Raw genomic sequence first — 20438 nt, 5'->3', positions numbered from 1 at the left:
TTATGAATTTGTTTAACCATCTTAAGCACTCTTTTTATGGGTCTTATTCTTATCTAAATCCTATTCTCCTCTGCTGTGATCAGTCCAATTTCCCCACAGCGATGATTATTATTTAATTTAAATGTAAAACAACGCCGTTCCTCACTTTTTGAAGTAGCAGGGCTGCGGTCCAATGCTGACAGACACGTAGCTGCCTGCGTTGAGGTAGCTTCCCTCGATGGTGACACGGGTGCCGCCAGAAATGGGCCCCTGAGATGGCTGGATACGGGTGAAGAAGGGCGACTAGAAAAGAGAGAAAGAGAATCTTTCGGAAAAAGTAAACAGAGGCATCGTCCTGACGCATTTAAAAAGAAGAGATAAAGAGGAACATCAGGGAAAGCAGCATCTTTTTTTGAGTCATCATGGTTCTTGTCCAACCAAGATCCCATTAATGGTCCTTACCACAAACGTGAACGGCCTGGGCGACAGGGCCCTGTAGTCGTTGACGCAGTCTCTCACGCACACCTCGACCTGAGCCTCCTGGACCCTGTAGCTGGTAGCGTCGTTCAGCAGACACACTATTCTGTAGAGGGAAAGTTGAAGGGAAAAGAAGAGCAGGGACGCTGGAAGTCAGTCACAGTTGGGGCTGCTGAAAGGTCAGTGTTTATATAATGTCATAGTAACCGGTGGTTGTCATCCATGTTTTCTGTATTCATTCAAGTGGCCAGAATAAATTGAATCTAATAAGAGGACAATTTACAACAATGTGAGAACGTTTTGCACTACAGCAAACAGCAAACTAGAGCACCAGCACACTATAGGTGAAAGCAGTTACAGTTACAATTACTCAATTATGTGAACTGTTTAGGCTTTATTAAACTTTGTCAGTGACAAATTCTTAATTATTTGGGCCTTATTGAAAATCTTGCCAATGTTTTGCTTTAAGCTTTTTCGCTCATGCGTAAAAATCATGTGGGCCTTTCCTGTTTGACACCGAGATTGTTGAGCATCTAAAGGCTTCACAATCAAAAGAACGTTTTTATATCCTGTGCACACTTCTGTCCATATTCTCAGGCTCCCTCTTACTCGGTTGTCCACATAAACACCCGCTCTCTCTCGCTCTCTGTGCTGCGAATCTGCATTGCAGAGTCCAAGAAGAAGAGAGTAGAAGGTCAGGGTCGGGTTGTTGATGTTCTAGTAAATCTTTCACATTTTTATCTGACATGACTTCAAGTCTGGTTCTTATAATCCGCAGTAGCAGTTACGGGAATACACCGGCCACCAAATCTTCTTATCAAATGCAGCTACAAACCGATGCTCATTTACTCAACATACTTAACCTCAAATTCACAGTTTGTGTTAATTAGGGGGTTTACAAAATTACCTAACAATACCATAGTATCAACAGCAAGAGCGAGGACACACAATACTACCGTATCACAGCCACATGAGATTTACCCTCAGTAGCTGTAGTGTGGACTTTTTGAAGCAGCAAGATGAAATGAGCGTTCAATCACACGACTACAGAAGGCTTTGTATGCATTTTACAAACCAAGATACCTTACACAATATATTTCAGTCTGTGTATCAGGAGTGGCGACAGACAATATAAAGAAACCACACAAGGACGAGGGGGGAAATCTAAAAAATACATCCTGTTTAAATTGGTGCAGGGATGTCAGGGACAAGGCGTAAAATAAGTCATGTGTGTGTAATATTTGAATAGAGATGCCCTCTATCTCAACATGCTTCATTTCCCAACTAACTGCACTACGGAGGGGTTGTTTGATCTGCATGAACTCAATTCCTCAGCCGTGTAGGACCCCGCAGAGGAGTAAATGTCAGGATGGAGGGATGAGAAAAATAAAGGGAAGAGCATATGTAGGGAGTAATGGAGGGGAACAACAGATGGAATTTACAGACAGAAAAAAAAGATACCCTGACGTCACTATCTTTTTTCAGCTGTGTGCGCACCTGCACACGAGAAAAGATGTTTTCTGGTTGACATTTTTTCTGTCGTTTGATTGGTCGGGATGAGAGAGGAGCTGGTCGCTGCTGCCTTTGGTGTGCGATTGTGAGAGACAATTGCTGCCTGCGTGTGTCTGCAGATGCATTCATCTGTGTTTCCGTGCTTTATGAGCGTACAGACCTGTGAAGTTTTCACAGTCAAAGAATGTCTTTCACGTGCATGTGGGTACTGGTGTGTATTCAGTTCCGTGGCGTACCTCTCCGCGCTCACGTACTCCTCCTCAACGGGCACGCAGGGCACCTTGCCCAGTCTGACGCCCATCTGGATGTCTCTGAACTGCAGACCAAGGTTCTCCCCCAGGATGGTCACCCTGGTTCCCCCTTGGCGAGGCCCCGTCTCAGGGAACAACTGGATCAACAAGAGGTGGAGGACAGAGGTCAGAACGGATGGAGGAGGAGGGGGGATAGAAAAACAGCAAAAGAGGGTACAGAAAAGAGACAAAAGAACATGAAAGTTGAAGGAAAATTAGACAAAACAAAGACAATATTCAATATTTTGTAGATCTTTGACACAAAATGTATTCACAGTTTCATTTGCTGTCTGAAAATAGTCTCCAAATATGTCATAGCATGGACAATTCTACAGAAACAGGCATGGACAAGCATGAAAACAGTCAAAACAGACAGCCACTGGCTGACACAAACGGGTACACACACCATACAGAATTGCCCCCATCAGGTGATTCAAGTTTTAATGAAGAAAAATCACCGCCTTGGCATTGAAAACAATGAAAATGGGATAAAGAGAGGGTGCAAAAACAACTCGCGCTGACATACAGAGCCAAACCGGCGTAATCGCGGGGGGTTTAATTGAAACTTATTATGGCGGCTTGGCTTCGTCGGCGGGGCTGTGGCGGTGTAACGCTCAGTTGCACCGGCGAACCATAATGTGATTTATCTAGCCAGATTACGGCGCGTAATGGGGACAGGTGTGGTGTGACAAAACAAATATGGTGACTGATGGACGGTGGCTGTCACAAACACGCACACACATATCATAGCACCGGCGGGCGCGCACACACACACACACACACACACACACCTAATCCCTAACAAGCATCATGAGGTAATTATGTGTAATCTGTCCATTGCCCTGTTCTCCTGCAGTGCTTGGCTGAGCAGACAGCACAGTGTGGAAATGCAAACTCAGGCGGCCGACAGTATGGAGGCAAAGTGCTATTATTATACCACAGACAACCGACTTTGACAAATGGTGATTTCAGCAGTGTGGACTACTTTGGGGAATGACCGATTTGTCTTGCCAGAAACACGAGATTCAAACTTGTGCAAAGAGACTCAGCTGAGTTCCGAACACTTTTCTGCACCCCACTTCATAACCAAAGGCCACACTGTTGGCTGATGCATCAGTGGAGTTGCTGGAGGCTAAATGCCTTGCTCAAAGGCACCTCATCAGCAGTCACCGATAAAGAGAAGAGCAATACTCATTGACTTTCTCCGCAAAAAAAGGTTACTGACACACATATGGGGTGTAATGTTACAGTGCAGTACAATTAAAAGGGAAAATGGAGAAAATTAAAACAACATTAGAATGGGAAAGTGGAAAATGGCAAAGTTTAAATGAAAACAATCAAATGTGAACTTTAAATGTAAAAGATTTAATTGAAGTTGGAAGATTGCCTCAAAGCCAGTAATAACAAGCTCAGTGCATCATATAAAACTGGAATTAAAGCCTCCAATTTTAGGCCTCCGTGATATTATTGAATACTGGCCAGTACTGCAACATTATCATAATACAGTGAAGCAGACCTTAGAATTGTTGTGTATGGCTAAACTCTGAGGTCAATGACCTTTGACCACAAAATTCTAGTTTCCTCCAGACGTTCCTTTCACATGGCTATCACTGATGTCATGTGGTAACTGTGACCTTTGACCTTTGACCACAAGAATCTAATTGGTTTACCATTGTGTCCTGGTCGATGTTTGTGCCAAATGTGCTTCCCTCTTGATGTTCCTGAGATATGTCAATCATAAGAATGGGACAAACAGACGGATGGATGGAACAACCCAAAAACACTAATGCCTCTGGACCCAGATATCATCAGCGCAGAGGCATAAAAACAGAAAAAGTTAATGCCTCTATGAGCGGAATTTAAATACTTGGCATCTCCCAGTAGTTGAGATTAAAACCAGGATCATCTCATATTTATACAAAAAAAACTTAAGCCATCAGAATAATTTGAAAGATGCTACAATAACATTAACAAAAATACTAATAATTTCATATATCAAGTCCCAAATGATTCTTCCAAATGAACTAAACATTTATTTTAGCCAGTAAGCTACCAAATAATAGCACAACAGACTGCCAGACAAAGCCCATTTTGGAAGCTCTCGCATGTAAGGAACAAAAAACACAATACCTTTGGCAGCATCATGCGAGAACAGATGATGCACACATGGATGGACAGTCTGTGACAAAAAGACAGTCCTGCAACAACAACTACACAGCTCCAATCCGGCAATATCAGTTACTGTACGAGGTAAAACTCTCATGAAATAATATACATATATGAAATGTCATGTGTTTGCTTTTTTCAACATGTACCTGATTTGCCACAATAGAAAACAGTCTCTAAAACAACACAGTAACTGAAGTGATACAAGAGACCAAAAGCGAGAGCAGTGTGGCCAGTAATAATGCTCCCTCCTATTTGGAAGCAGACTCACATTGGAACCTCAGGCGCCAGCAGAGCCTCAGCACTTTGGTTCCACAAACACAATAGCTGGTAAACACTGACCAGAGTGAGTAGCCATCAAGCTCTAGGGTACGATATGGACAACAGATGTCAGGGCGTGGAATTGGGGTTTCAGATGGTTTTGGAAGAATGAAGCTATGATACCACAAAACACAATATCAGCCTGCCACCAAGCCCTGGGATATAAACACTGGCAGAGCCACAGACAGACAGGCAACAGAGAAAGAGAGGGAAAAGTGCTGTTAAAAGGGATTACCACCATCATCGGAGGGGGGCACTAAAAGGGGGCCAATGAAGAGTATGGGAACATATACTATCACACTATGAGCGTACACAATAGTCACCAGGCTGTGTCAAAAAATGCCCTAGGGAATGTAATGCTTAACATACACATACTTTACATTGGAATAGTTTTGATGCTGAAATATTTTCATGACCGATGGGAAGCACATTTCAGAGAGAATCGTAGATTCCCTTACACGCATGGTACAGCTTATAATGCACAATGTACAAATCCTGCAAGAAATTACTTTTCACTGGTAGTGTTTTCATAGTATTTGCATGGAGGTCAGTTCCAATCTTGACTAATCACAGATTGTACACGTTAAAACCACTGACTGCATGAAATCTGGACAAAGCCTCCAGGTCTGAGAAGTGAGGCCACTGAAGAAGTGCCTGAAACCTACATTTTTTTCTGATGGCCAACTGGGTGACACTCCACTGGTTTCAAAAAGGAAGCCCAACTGTATGTAAGCTTACAAGAACTACCTACTTCTCACTTGATTTACTACCACTGTTTCTTACAGAGTTTATGGTATCAAGTGCTAGTTTTAAGTCTTCTCAATACAGCATGATGTTAATTTTGTTGTTGATGATGCTTGGCTGCACCTAAACCTCTCATTATTGAAGCATGGATTAACACCCAGCTGGGCTAGAAAAAAAGCCAATCGCAGCAGTAGCCCATTGGTTTGCGGACTACCATTTTTAAAATGGCGACAGCCATAATGTCAAACTGGAGGCTTCTAGTCCGCAAACCAATGGGTGACATCAAAGTGGGTTTATGCTTGGTTTATACTTGGTTTAAAGTCAATGTTAGGGTGGACATACCTCTCATTATTATGGATTAAAACCCAACAGGGCTAGTGATATGGCCAACGGGAGCAGTGACCTATTTGGCTTGTGCCCCAATTCTAACAACTAAAACAGTTCATTTGTGATTCATAGAGGCCGGATAATGACACAGAAGCAGGGAAAATACCACCTCCTTAGTTGTCAACAGACCACATCTCTTTAAAAACATGTGGTCTTGTACTTTCACATGTAGTTTTGTAGCTTCATTCGTATGGCATGGGCATTTACAGGGTTTGAAGATACAATGTCAACTACAATATTCATAGACAAAATAAGGTTTTATGGTTGTTTTAGGTGTAAAATATACTAATCATAAATACTAAGCTATACTAATCATAAATATCATCTCTAGAGATACCCCATTTACTGAATATAGCTTTAGTATCATGATGGATCCCAAAATGGAAAAGGAAATCTCAACATCCCTCAAAATCTTGGAGCAGGAAGACACTGATGAGAAAATGAAAGTGCTGGTTGCAACTCACCTAACTGAACGCTGATGCCTTACATTCTAAATGGAGCAGGGATTCTTAAATAAGCAATAACATTTCCGCTGGTAATCTCTGTCATGATCTCTAGCTATGCATCTGAAATATGATCATTGTGGGACAGAAGATAGAGCCAGACCACTACACCTCCTAGCTCCTAAAAGAATGCAATGGTCGTGTATCATCATATCATTTCATATCATACCTGAGAGTGGATTTCCATTGGAATGTCAGAAACTCTTGGAAGTATTAAGTATGGCACCATATAACAAGATAACCAGTTCTCACTGAGCCTGTGGGCATGCAGGCAGACGCCACAGCATGGAAATGGAACTTCAAGCAGCTTTGGACTCATGTTGCAGTGATCTGACACAACACTACTGCATTAAAGCACATAACCACCACTCTCTGGGGAATGTGAAGTACAGATGCCCTGAAGTTTAAAACAGACCTCAGGCGGTTTTCGGAGGATAGCGATATGATATGACACAACCACAATGAAGCACCAACTAAGAAGCCATAGGACACATCTGCAAAAGGATAACAACTATAATTGTTCCTTATGAGCAGCCTAAATGATCTAGGACTCAATTGACACAAGGACCGCAAATGCTTGGGGGCTGCATACTAGCATAACACAATCTCTGCCAGCTACTAGCCACTAACCACGAAACCCTGGAGCTGATCAGCTAAAAGCCTGATATTCAGACTCAATGGCAAGTCAGTCTGACGCTGCATTCCTCCTTCATGTGTTTTGTTTCGGGGCGGATTTGATGACTTACTGTGCGTGTGGCTGGTCATTTTCAGTCAACACTGAGGCAATATTAGCCAGTACAGTTAGCCTAAGTTAAGCAAGTTTTGCAGAGAACCACAGTTGAAGTTGACATGGATGATGAAAAGCAGGAGTTGCCTTCACCAAGGCCATTGTTTTCCACCTCAAAGCTGGAGAAGAGTCCAGATGTAAATTAATGCAGCCTATGGGAGCCCACGGCTTTGGAAGCAGCAATAAATCCAATTAATCTTTTCCTCTTTGACATATTTTTCTTCATGCTTTAGTCCAGTTCTTTTGAATACCGCTGACCAGGAATCCACAGGAGGTAAAGTACTGTGGCGTCGCTCTGTGGTGGTGTGGCCTTTATATTGCTGTCCTGGCCGCATAGTAGCCACATCAAATCACCAACATTACAGCAGCGGTTTTCCTAGTAGTCTGTCATCCAGCCTGTGCACACATTGCATGCGTGTGCATATGTGTGCTCTGTTACATAGTAATCTTAATGTGGTCTGAGTGGTAACCAATAGCACATGAACCATGGAAGGCCAGCAACTGTTAAAAACTGGGAAAGTTGTTTGTGTGGTCAGAAAATAGTTTGGGAATTCTGCAAAGGCATTCGAAGCGAAAAGAGAGTACGGGAAATCCAATTTGCAATCAACACCGCCTCAAACTTATTATCTAAAGGTGTACTTTATATGTTCAAATAACTTAATAAATTCAAAGTACATTTTGGTGATATTATTAAGATATCATTACATAAGAAAGTTGTTAAATTCAGGACCTGTACTTATTCCATTGTACTTGTACTTAGTACTTGTTCCACCACTTCCACTTAATGCATACAGGGCCATCAGTAAACATCAGGACACTGAGGAGTGAACCAGTCACACTCCCTGTTATGAAAGAGACTAATACATCAAGTTCATCTTCAATGAATACGACCTAACCAGAGACTTAACAAAGTAACCTCATCATTGCACTTGGTGCTTTATATCCAGTCCTATCATTAGATTGATAAATGTGATCACATCACATTTATTATGTCATGATCACCATTGGATGTGTGTGTTTTTTTTGTTTTTTTTTAAATAGCTGATATTGTAACATATTGTACTGTGATTGTTTTAATTATCCTGTTGAAGTCAGCAGGATGACTGTTGAGTGTTACCTGTACTGGTACTGAATGCAAAATGAATGGTAAATAAATCCTTGAGTCAAGGGAACAGAGACATCTCCTGGATATCAACATCTCTTATACTTTTTGGTTTCATAACTCCATTGACATTTATTACTCCCTGTTTCACTCCCCTCACTCGCAGTATTATCGCAATGCAAGAACACATAACTCTTACTCTGCCTTCTCCTTCTAATGCCCTTGTGTTCGCACAGAAACGCACACCCAGACACATGCACAAACAAAGATAAACAGGTAAGTTGTCCTTGTTTTTTTCAATTTTGTGAATGCACACATTTAAAAACACATTCACATGGATGGTCACAGCATTAGGGCGAAAAAAAAAGGATGTGTATTTCAGCAGGATTTGGGGTGTTGGAAAACAACAGAGATTCTTAAGAAGAACTGAAAATGCTGTGGAGGAATCCCTCTCTGTCTGCCCTCTCTATCATCACAGCATTCTAATTTTCTAACCCTCTCATTTGCCTAACTGCGGTAATAGTAAATGCATTAACATTGCATTATGTCAGTGGCATCACCAGCTTTGCAATGAGCCACCGCCTCAGAGTCACGCTACCATGATCAAATAGCATTGTCTGAACCAATTGCGTGACCTTAAAATGATGATTTGACTTGTATCAAGAGAGAAAAAGTCCCATATACTGAGATAAGGTCAAAAGACTTTTATAAAAAGCCTGCTTTCCCATGACATTAAGCTATTAAGTGTAAAATAGACAATTAAAAGACCAAAAATTGTATGTCTTGAGTAATTTGATCAAGAAATTAGGATTTAATGAGACTCTCTGCTCTTAAAACAAATGAGAATAGAAAAGACCAAGTGGGAATAGATTACTCCATTAATATCAAGATAATCATCTGATTCATTAAATGTTCATTTGAGGTGGAATCAATCAACCAGCTATAGAAGTAATATGTTTCCTTTGCCTTTTATTTCCTTGCTTATCTGTCTTATACACAATGAAAGTACAGACGGAAAGAAAAGTAGGTAAAAAAAAAGAAAAAAACAATACATAAGAGGAAGGAAACAAACATGAATTAACTTAAAATATACGGGACTAGTCCTTGATTCTGACCCAATCAGATGTCCAAACACATCACAAAACGACAGAGCTGGACACAAAGTGAACACACCTAAAATACCGTTTAAAAAGAAAGAAATCCAAACCAAACAAACCTCTACGTGCCTCTGTCTCTGGAGTGCCAGTTTGATGTAACAGTGAGTAATAATACCATTTCTGTGCCAAGGGCAGGCACAAGGTCCCAACATGAGAACACATTAAAATAGAGCAGCTTTCATTCTCGGTTCAGGACACGTAGGGCTTTCGTGACCACAGGGGCTTCAAGAAGGAGAGCTGACGCAACGGCCTATCAAGGCTTAGCGGCGTTGGATCTCCGCAGGTGACACTACACTCTTCACGAGTCGACGAGATTATGATGTGGTGCTCATAGAGGCGGCGCTGCTTTTCTTTGTAGGTGATTTTAGAACTGTAACAGTGAGGGGAGTTTTGATCAAAAGCGTTTCTTTTGGTCTTTGTCAACTTTTTTTTCTTCTGCTCTTTCTTGTCGACTGTGATGCGTCTGTTGAGTAATTTGGGTTGCCTTCAATTTGCGGCCTTGAAAGTATATTCTGTATGTATTTTGCATAGACGCGATACAAACGTCAATGTGTGTATTTATAATTTTCAATAGATACATACATTTCAAAATGTCTGACACGTAACATTCTGTAGAAGTCATTTAAAGTCTGAATGAATACGAGCCATTGCACAGAAGTGAAATAGCGGAGCAGGATGCTTCGTGTTTTTCACCTTGAGCACAACATTTATCTGTGAGAAAATACAGTGGCTTCCGTGTTTTTCTCAAATACATCTTCTTTGAAAAGGAAAACGTAGAGGGACCACTGCATGATAAGTGCAAATCTTAGTATCATCTGTTTGGCTGTAAACATCATAATGACAATTCTTCTGCTGTGAAAGCTCTTTTCAGCAGGTATTAGACTGTAGCTCAAGATATAAGATATTTCTCCCACGGAAGGTTTTGATTTCTGGTCAATTTCATTTATATTAGCATAGAGAAGACTTTGACTTAGCTGTGCAACAGTATTTCATTGTAATGATTATTTGGTAATAATTATGTGGTTAGTGTTCACATTACCATTTGATGGTGTACTGCTATGCATGACTAGTTATTTTTGTATTAGTAAAAATGAATACAAGATTATTTAATTCAGGTCTAATGAAGTAAACTATGTTGATTTATTAACAATTAAACTGGCAATAGACAACTGTTCTGCTTTAAAGTGTGGTGAAGTCCTCTTGATTGCACAGTGTAATGTGTACCGAATAAATAAACCATCTGCATTTACAGTTGTTCCCACTAAACCTCGCTAGCAGGCCCGTGGTCAGCCAGAAGAAGGAAGGTAAACAGGCAATCAATTTCTATTAAAGACTAAATGATTGAACACCCTCACATTTTGTCCAGTGTTGTTGTTATTTGCAACTCTGAGGACAACAGAAACAGCCCAGTTGTATTTGCATCAGTGGCGACAACAATAATACCACTTGGAAACGCTAAGGGGACAAGATGTCTGTTGCTACTTTAAAAGACTAAAGTTAAAACCAAAAGCTATACAATCCAGTACCAACTGAAACATAATAGAGAATAGGGGAGTATGTAAAGGCATGCGCTGCGATCTTAATATCAGCGACAAAAAAAAATACAAATAAAACAAATTTCAACATAGCACTACAGTCCTAAACTGACTGAAAGGTAGAACATACACTGGGCAACAACATAAGACCTTTAAATTGGTTTCTCTTTTCACGGTGTTGCTATTAAACGGGCCCTCTGTCAATATACGCTTGAATGTACCTTGAGTTTATATCGTCCAAACTACTGACTGTGCCTTCAATGTTATCACTCACTCGCAGGATTAACTTCCAGAGGTTAGATGAATGTGCTACATTGCTGATTTCTCGCTTTTTTGTATCTTGTTTGACCGCAGCAAAGAGATCACAGCTCATGTTTTGATGAGAACTGGCTCACGAAAAATCATGTGATTTCCTCTGCAGACTTTTTCTCTGATTTGGAACACATACTGTTCTGTCTGAAAAGAGGCCATCAGCCCCGTTTCGTCTACCTGGCAACAGTTCCCCATTAACAAGTAGAGCTGGCGGTGAGTTTGTGTGAGTGTGTGTGTATGTGTGTGCGTGTCTGTGTTCGTGCTATTTGTCTATTTGTGTGGGAGGGACCTGAAAAAAATAACTTTAAATCTAAGTGTCCAATAAAAATCTCTTGCATGTGAAAACCTGCTTCTCCAGAAACCTGATTCTGAGTCCATGAAAGCACAGTGTAGTTCAGAATCTGATATGAGAGTAATGTATGACATACTGTCCATCCTCTCTCACAAACAGAGACAATTGTGGTTTTTATTAAAGACTCCACAAACACAGCATCTACACAATGCTCGATACACGGCTACAAAATGGCAGTCATTTTGTATCCGAGTATTTTGTCATTAGCCTGCAGTCGACTCAGTGAGCAGAGGGTGTTGTCATTTTCACACTCACACTTACCTTAGTGATCTTGGGGTGGGTGCAGCGGCTGTTTCCAGAGGTGGCGTGCATCCATCCTCCGCCTTCAGTCATCTGCATCGGGAGGTGGGAATTTCCTCCGCCGGTACACTCCTGCCTGAGGGAGCACTTCCTGTCCTGGACGCACCAACCACATTCGAACCTGGGGTCGGCCTTCAGGCACATACCGCAGCTGTCCCGCAGCGCTCTGCACTTGTAGAGATGGGCTGTGGCGGGGCGCACAGAGACAGATGAGATGTGACTGGAGCTGCAATTATACTACTAATTACTTCAGTCACTGGGCTGTGTGGGGAACAGCAGATTTTGACAGCATTAGCAAACTATCAAACTTAAATGTTTAGTGTTAATGTGACGTGACGGTCAGTACATGAGTGAACACAGATGGTAGCGACATTCGTTTATGTGTGGCAATGGCTTGTATGATTGTAGTAGATTGGCATGCCAGCTAACTAGCTAAATAAAACAGTGTGTATGATCATTTGAATTCAAGTTGGCCAGACAAGCAACCTAGCTGGCTAACTTGGCAAAAGCAACATGACTTGTTTTTTCAGTTAGCAAGCCACAGTGCTAGGTTTCACCGCAAGAGAAAATTATACTAGAGAAAGTCACAACCCTGTTCTGCCTGTTCCAAGTAGGCCAGGCAATATGAACACCAAAAGTTAATAGAGCAGAGGCTGGCTAGCCTAAAGAAACAACGTGTCAAATTGTACCTTTCACTCTTTGTTAAACAAAACCTTCAGATGCTGCTGTAATAGCAAATTGTTAAGTCCCACATATGGGACTGCCCTAGCATTCACTTGACCATCTATTTTCAGCTATATTTTCATAATTTTAGGCTAATTAGCTAATTATTCTGAACAGCTCAGACACAGTTTTGTTGTTAAATCCTCCTACTCAAAGGTAAATTAGCCAAATAATAAATAATTTTTTTTAATTAAAAAAACAAAAACACGGTTGAACTTGAGCTTCATTTGTTAGCTAGCAGCAGAGAAATATAAGTTAATATTCACTTTACACTATTTAGTATGAGCTAGTATGAATAGTAGAAGTGTGAGGAAGGAGTGTTTTTTTGACAGCGTGGCTAGCTGGTTCTCCCTGTTTCTAGTCTTACCTTTCACTCTTTGTTAAACAGCACTTGTACGTACGTCACTGAAAAGCTAATATATATATAAGATATATATAATTATAAGACACAACTTTGTCGACAGTCAAAGGTAAGTTATTGTGCAGTCTACTACTCTAGCCAAGTGCAAGCTTAATTTGTTAGCTTATAACAGCAGAAAGTAGTTACATATTGATTTAACACTATTTAAAATGAGCTAACTTGTAGAATGTGTTTTCTGACAGAGCTTGGACAGCTGCTACTAGTATACACATCTCATTTGACTCCCGGGAATAAAGTATATAAGCATATTTATCAAAAATGTTAAATTCTTCCAAGTAGGCTATATGAAAACCAAATGCAAGTGGAGTAGATGCTAAATAATAAAAAAATAACTCCCTGGTCTTACCTCTCACTCTTTGTCTAACAACATATACATACATGCTGCTGTAGCTTAATGGCACATTGTTCGGTCCCACCTCGGGCCCGCTCTATAGTTTGCTCAGGCATGTGTTTTTATATGAGCATGCAGGCTAATTAGCATGACTGAAAACCTAAAACATAATGGTGTAGTCAAATGCAACTTAATGTGTAGTCTACTGCTCTAGCCCACTTGTAAATTGCAGGGTTCATTTGTCAATTTATAACAGCGAAAAAAGTTATTTGACATTAATTTTACACTGTTCAAAATCAGCAAACAGTCCTAGAACTGTTGTTGGTTTTGTGCTCCATTTTCTACCCGAGTACATGTTTAAACAGCAGTTAACTTCCTGCTGTGATTTAAATACGCAAACTAGCCTATGGTTACTTTCTTTTGGAAACTTTGTCTATCCTCCTGAAGAAATAGTTCTGATGCACAGAAAGTTCTGAAAACTGCTAATGTGAAAGAGAGCGACTGTGGCATGAAAATAAGTTTAAAAAAAAAGTAATCAAAAGTATACACTTTGTGTCCATTAGCCTGACAAGAGAGCAGGAAACAGCACATATGAATATTAATCACCAACGTAACACCTAAAACCTTCAGTGGGTGATTATTGCCACTCGGAGGCTGTGACGATGAGAAAAATAAACTGTTTCCGCAGATAAATGGAGGGGGGGAGAAAAAATGAACAAGCGACCTGCAGGGATATAACAGAAATTAATTCGACAGGCAATGTCTTCTAACGCCAATGGGGAGTTGATAATTTGTTGTGTGAAAAAAGAAAAAAAAAACATTCCCTCAACTCTGCGGAGTGGAAAAAGTCATTAAAAGTGAAAAAAAAAAAAAATGAATAAATAAATAGATAAATAAATAATTTAAACCTCAAACACCTGAGAAGAGAGAGGAGAGGGAGATGAAAGGGAGCGGGGAGGAGGACGAGGAGGAGGAGGGGGGGGAGGATACATTTTTAGCTGCGCTTGTTAACAAAACAGCAACAAGAATTGTTATGAATTTAAAGATGGCGAGGCCCCGCGAGGACGACAGAATCAGAGCAACAGATAGAGCCAGAGAGGAAGAGAGCGAGGCAGAGGGGGGGGTGAGGGAGAGAGAGAGACGTAGAGAGGATCTGTGTGAGCGCGGAAAAGACAAATAGAGGAGAGAAATTCATATGCAAACAGGAGAGAAAATAAGTGCCGGTAAGTGGATAGGTTTTCATGATCTGCCATTTGTCACCGGTTAATCTCTATAACAATTATCTATCATTGATACAACAACGCCAAACCCTGCAGGCAGGTTTGTTTGCTGTCACACCAGTTAAACGGATTCGAAATGAACTGAATTGGAAAAACAAAGAGGGGGACTAAAAAAAAAAAGAAAAGCAACAGAGCACAGAGGAATCTCCTCCTCCTCCTCCTCCTCCTCCTCCTCCTCCTCTTCCTCCTCGGCAGACAGACGGCGGCCGGACTTCAAAGCGAGCTTCTTCCGAATCCATCTGCCCGCCTCGGCCCTCCGCTCGGCCTAATCTGATTAGCCGCGGCTCAGCTTAAAAGTAGCGCGACGCTAATTAATCTGAACCAAATGAATGATTTAATTAACATTAACATCTCCACTTTACACCGGGGCAAAGCCGGGCCCGGGCCGAGCGGCTGTGCTGCAGACGGATAATGCAGCTCCGGTTTTCGGAATGAAAAAAAGACAGGGACGGGGCGAGGAGGGATTAATAGAGGATGGAGAGAAAGAGGAGGAGAAAAGGAGGAGAAGGTCTTTATGAGATTGGTACGAGTGAGGACGGTTTTATAAAGCACGTTTTCCAAAGAGTTTCAGACCTTTAACACTAAGCGTTGCATTGAACTCATAATCCTAATAGGTTTTCTGTGAGGCTTTAGCACAATAAGTATAATATATCTGCAGGGGGTTGATCGGTTTGTTGATTCATTACTCATCCATACCGCCGCCACATGTTTCAGAAGTCTGTCTTTGGCTTGTCGTGATGAATACGCCACAGGCCGCACGCTGCCTGCTTAAACTCCCTGCCACCTAGGAAGTCAAGCAGTGGGCGCAGCTTACTCATTGTCACAACAACAGGAACATACCCGTCTAGTTCATTCACTCATTGCCTCTAAGATTATTGGATTTCACTCTCCAAACCTCAGAGCTCAACACCACTGCTGCTGTATGAAGCGCTAGCTGTGGCACACATGGTCCCGAGGGCCTGTTTCAAGAGTTAGCAGGATAACCCTGTTGTATCGAAACGCATCCTGAGCATGAACCGGTGTCAAAAGCCCTGTTATCGCTTTTATTCAAAGGCACGACTGATCCTCGATATATGAAAACGCACAGCTCAGTGGTTTCAACCCAACGGCGAATTGTGTTTATTTTCAATTTATAAACTATGAGCAGTGAGGGAAACTCTGGGATTTGGAGATGCTATACAACAAAAGCACATATCGTATCTTTCAAAAGTATGAACTGACTGCCTGTGAATCACAACGCCAGTCTTAATACTTTGAAATATCAGATAGTGACAAGTGCAGTACATATAAGTCATTGACTCGATGTTAAGTGGCTCCAAATGTTAGGGTTCATCATTTTGGCACACCATATTTTCTCAAAACTTAGCAATAATTGATTTTGTTTACCCAAACGCTGCATATTCTCTGTGGTCAGTCTTTGCTTCAATTTAACTGAACGTAACAATGACCAAGTTTTGGAAACTTTGGATGACAACGCTGACATGCTGATGGCTTCAGCAGTCATTAGGAGTCATCCTCTGGGGAATATGAATATCTGTGCAAACATCTTTGACAATCCTTCCACTAGTTTTGAAGATATCTAAGACTGAACCAAAGATCTACCAAATGTCTAAGCTATTTATACAGCAACGCAACTAGCATGAAGCTGTACATTATTGCCTTTAAGTGACGGATGCATTATATGGATGTATTTTGAGCCGACTCGTAGAGTTTTAACGCAACACATTCCTCTTATCTGTGTTTGCTGGTGGGTGCAAACCAACTTTTAAAGCTGCCAACTGCTGTATCAGGATGTGCAGATGCTGCTCTTGTTAAATCAATGAATGCAATTTGGCTTCTTATTATCAGCTACATTAATCAGCTTAAATTTGACCAATAGGTAAAATAAATTTCCCAGTATCAGGCCAATCATTTATCGGACCAACACATATCGTGCATCCTGACTTTTAGTTCGACAACAGGAAAGGGGCGATCATTCAGTTATATTGACTGACACGTAACTCCTTCGTTGGACGATTTGGGTGATTGCCATCCTGCAACATCGGCACCGCCTTGGGCATCAGGAGACAGCCGGACCAGTAACGTTGTTCGTACTTATGCCAGAAATAACTGCTCAGAGGTTTTAGGGGACTGAGATCCAGAGCAACCTCTGCCTAGTTTGGATAACAATCTTTACAGATGTGTGAATAAACCAAATGGACAGATGTGCCAGAGTTGGTGTAAAGTGCAACAAGCACATCCTCAGTAATATAAACTCATAAAGTCTTTAGAGCTTCCTACTATATGTTTCAAAAGACAGGTTGCTGCATAGATCTACCTATACATAACATTTTTAAAACATCGTCATTTTCCCAACAATAACAGTATTAACAACAATAGTAACACATGTTCTATAATTCAATAAAAGCTAAAGTAAAATTCCATTTAAAAACACGTCAAAATGCAATGTGCGGACTTACTTGACTCACTAAAGGGATGCTAATACTGAGTACAGAGTGGATTATTCACAAAACGCCCGCCTGTAGTGCTCAGTCAAGTACTTATGTGATCAAAGTCATCAAATCTATGGCTCAAAATTACAGTACACTTCAGGATCCATCTGTTTGATTGCGCAGAGATGTGATTATTTATTCCGTGGTGGCAGCTACAATACTTCTCAGCACATGTTAAACTCAGGATGTTTAATCCCCACAAAAGGATTTTTTGCAGCACAGACAGACCGAAACACCTAAAGGAGCATATTTTAAACATAATGACACAGGCAGAAAGAATTAGGTCAGGACCGATAAGCAACTAATTTCCGAGCAATCTGCAAAATGAACCGCGTGTCTGACATTCATCAAAATGAGGTCAGACGGAACACAAAGGATGTGAGATTAAAACGTGCACGTGCGTCACCTCAAGACTGAAGTGAATAGTGAACAGTGGAGAAGAGAAAAGAGGAGGAAAGGTCAGTCCATCTGACTCCAGACGTGCACTTTACTTTTGCAAAAAGACTGTGTGACACATTTGAGAGCAAGACTTGTATTATCTTGTGTAATGGGACGTCTAAAATCATTAGCCTCCGCCACCAAATATATTACACTTGATAAAGAATTTAGAATTGGTAATTGTTTTCCACTTCATGCGTAAATGGCGATTAAAAATAATAAATGCTATCCCTCCATGTCGCTTTCTGTTCTTCTTTATCAATCCCTTTACTCTCATCTACCCCCCCCCCGCCATCACGTGCTGCGTTTATCAACCTGTCATCCACCCATCGCTCTTCCTCCTTCATCCTCTCGTCTGCCTATTGCTTTTGCCATTTGTTTATCTTTCTCTCTAACATCCATCCCTATTAATTTCTGTGTTGGATGTTTGTTATCGTCGCCATCCATCAATCACTCCCTCTGCCCCTCTTTTATCCCCGAGACAAGGATGGTGTTTTTCCAAACGGATGGTACACTTTCACCTTTCTCCCTGATGGCTGTCAAGAAACGAAATTACAGATTTCTTATGAAGGGGAAAAACTGCACACGGCGTTGTTGCTCCACAGAAAATCATTACAGACAGATAAACAACCAGAGCTGGTTCGAAATTCTTTGGCGAGCAACAATGCCTGGGTGCGCCGGCGAAATGAGCGAGGAGAACGGGGAAGGGGATGGCTACACAGAGAAAAGAAAGTGTTGTACCTTGGATGTTGAACGGGTTGTCAATGACAAAGATTCCATTCCACACCACGGAGAGGTCGACCGGTAGGTCACTGATGTCACTGCCCTCGTAGTCGTACTGAGACGGACAGAGAAACAGAAAAGACAAGGAGTGTGTGAGAAATTGCTGATTTATAATGGATTCAATGCAAATCGGGAATTGTACGAGATATTGTTTAATTTGCATAGTGATTCGCCTCGGCTTGTTCATTGCAGACAGCGATACAGCCCGACCATGCGCACATGCATAAATCCATATTTACCAAAACAGACATATTTCATAACTACACATGGAGAAATAGCAGATGGGTTACAGTTGAATGGGCACGGAAGAATGGAGACAGGAATGGGAAGGGAGGACGGGAGATGAGGTAGGACGGAGGACGGAGGCAGGTGACAAGAGGAAAATGGGAGGGAATGGATGAAGACTGGGACGAAGACGTGGAGGAGGAACGGGGGGGGTGGTCGGAGAGGTGAAAGCCGACAGAAATCGGACACTGGTAGACGTGTGAGAGGACCTTATTCATTTAGGCAGGAGCTAAGTGGTGGGATGAGGGTGAGGGAGAGATAAGATACGGAGCGGTGTAAAGTGAAATTGGCATTTCCAATTTGCTCACTGACACACTGGATTTGATAGACGGGACTCGACCATCCCATATGGGCAATGGGGCCTGAGACACACACGCATGCACACTAACACACTAACACATACACACACAGACACAGATGATACATTCAAAACTTCACCCCAATCTTGGTTCACCAGCGTGCCTCCAGTACCAGATACAATATATCCCAGGACTAAATAAGATACTCATTCTTCATGATGTCCTGTGTGTAGATTAAGTCAAAATCTGATGTTGAACAGTTTTTCTTTTTTCCCGCACACTTGCAGACAAATCTATCAAACCTATGTTTTAGGAAATGCATCAATTTGCTTTGTGTCTCGGATTAGATTTTTGGCGACTTTTTTTTCCCAGTTCAGTAAGTGTGACGACCTCACGCAGTATTGCGCATTACTCACTGCAACAACACTGAAGTCAGTTGGAAAGCACTGGAATTATGAAACTTGAGAAATTCTTTTTGTTTAAAATCATTATATGATCTGCCACTTACTTTTTAAAGGAAGGTTTGGTACCCCTCAACCCTCAACCACTCAACCATTAATCTTTATCAGTTCTTTTGTCAGGCTGTAACCCAGATTTGCAGAGACTGAATAAGTAAAGCTGGTGTTAATAGACTAAAAGGCGGGGCTCCTTGAAGAAAAAAATGAGCAACATGGGTTGTCCGTGTACATGCCTGCAAAGTAGAAAAAGCTACTGATACACATGTAAACCCTTATGGTTTCATGTCCGATCCCTGGTGGTTTTGGTTTAGCTTAAACCTTTGAGGAAAAGGAAAAGAAAAAAGAGCCTAAACATGAGGAAAAAAGGAGACTTTTGTAAGCCGCCACAGCAGAAGAAATGTGGGAAGTCTGGATCCAAGCTGAGAGGGAACACAGACCAGTAAAAACCACAGGATTCTCCAAGGTCAGCAGCTCCGGAGCACGGGGATTCAACCAAAACACTCTTTTGCCACAAAGGAGAGGCTGATTGGACTTATTCCCTTCCCACCAGTTCAGTGTGACCCTGATCCATCACACATGAGGCAGCCTGCTGACTTTATTAGCATCACCATTACGCCCCACTGTTTAAATGCCTGTGTATGGCAGCTTCCAGTCCCCACTGAAACCACAGGACCCACACACACACACGTGCCCACACACTACTCCTCTCTGCGGCGTGGCCCCCATTAAACTTTAAGGGTTTCGACTTGTCTCGCGTCACCAAAACACTGGGTGAGCTTGTTCTCTTGTCAGTCCCTGCCCACCTCGCTGCCCGCCACATCATGCTTTATTCATGCTGTCACATGGTTTAAATCGCCGACACAAACCGCGCTGTGACACCGCGACACTGTGCCACCCCGTCACACTGAGCATCGCCCACTGTCTAATTCCCTTTCCGTCGGACACTTTGGTGTAAAAGACACCTTTGAGGATGATTTAACACTGAAAAGGAGCAGAAGGAGATT

General features: G+C 41.7%; 1 protein-coding gene across 5 annotated transcripts in view; it reads right to left on the bottom strand.

Annotated features, from left to right (window-relative positions):
* LOC115585019 (plexin-A1-like) overlaps nucleotides 1-20438 on the bottom strand; it is a 295372-nt gene that overhangs the window by 67686 nt on the left and 207248 nt on the right. For all 5 annotated transcript variants that reach the window (XM_030423005.1, XM_030423008.1, XM_030423007.1 and 2 more), the window contains 5 exons: nucleotides 18351-18447; nucleotides 11886-12109; nucleotides 2205-2356; nucleotides 442-562; nucleotides 146-282 (listed from right to left, as the gene is read on the bottom strand). In XM_030423005.1, coding sequence (XP_030278865.1) covers nucleotides 146-282; nucleotides 442-562; nucleotides 2205-2356; nucleotides 11886-12109; nucleotides 18351-18447 — 731 coding nt within the window. The remainder of the gene's footprint in view (nucleotides 1-145; nucleotides 283-441; nucleotides 563-2204; nucleotides 2357-11885; nucleotides 12110-18350; nucleotides 18448-20438) is intronic.

The sequence above is a fragment of the Sparus aurata genome, chromosome 7 (assembly GCF_900880675.1).
Source record: "Sparus aurata chromosome 7, fSpaAur1.1, whole genome shotgun sequence".
Taxonomy (NCBI): domain Eukaryota; kingdom Metazoa; phylum Chordata; class Actinopteri; order Spariformes; family Sparidae; genus Sparus; species Sparus aurata.
This window is presented reverse-complemented; position numbering and strand designations above follow the sequence as displayed.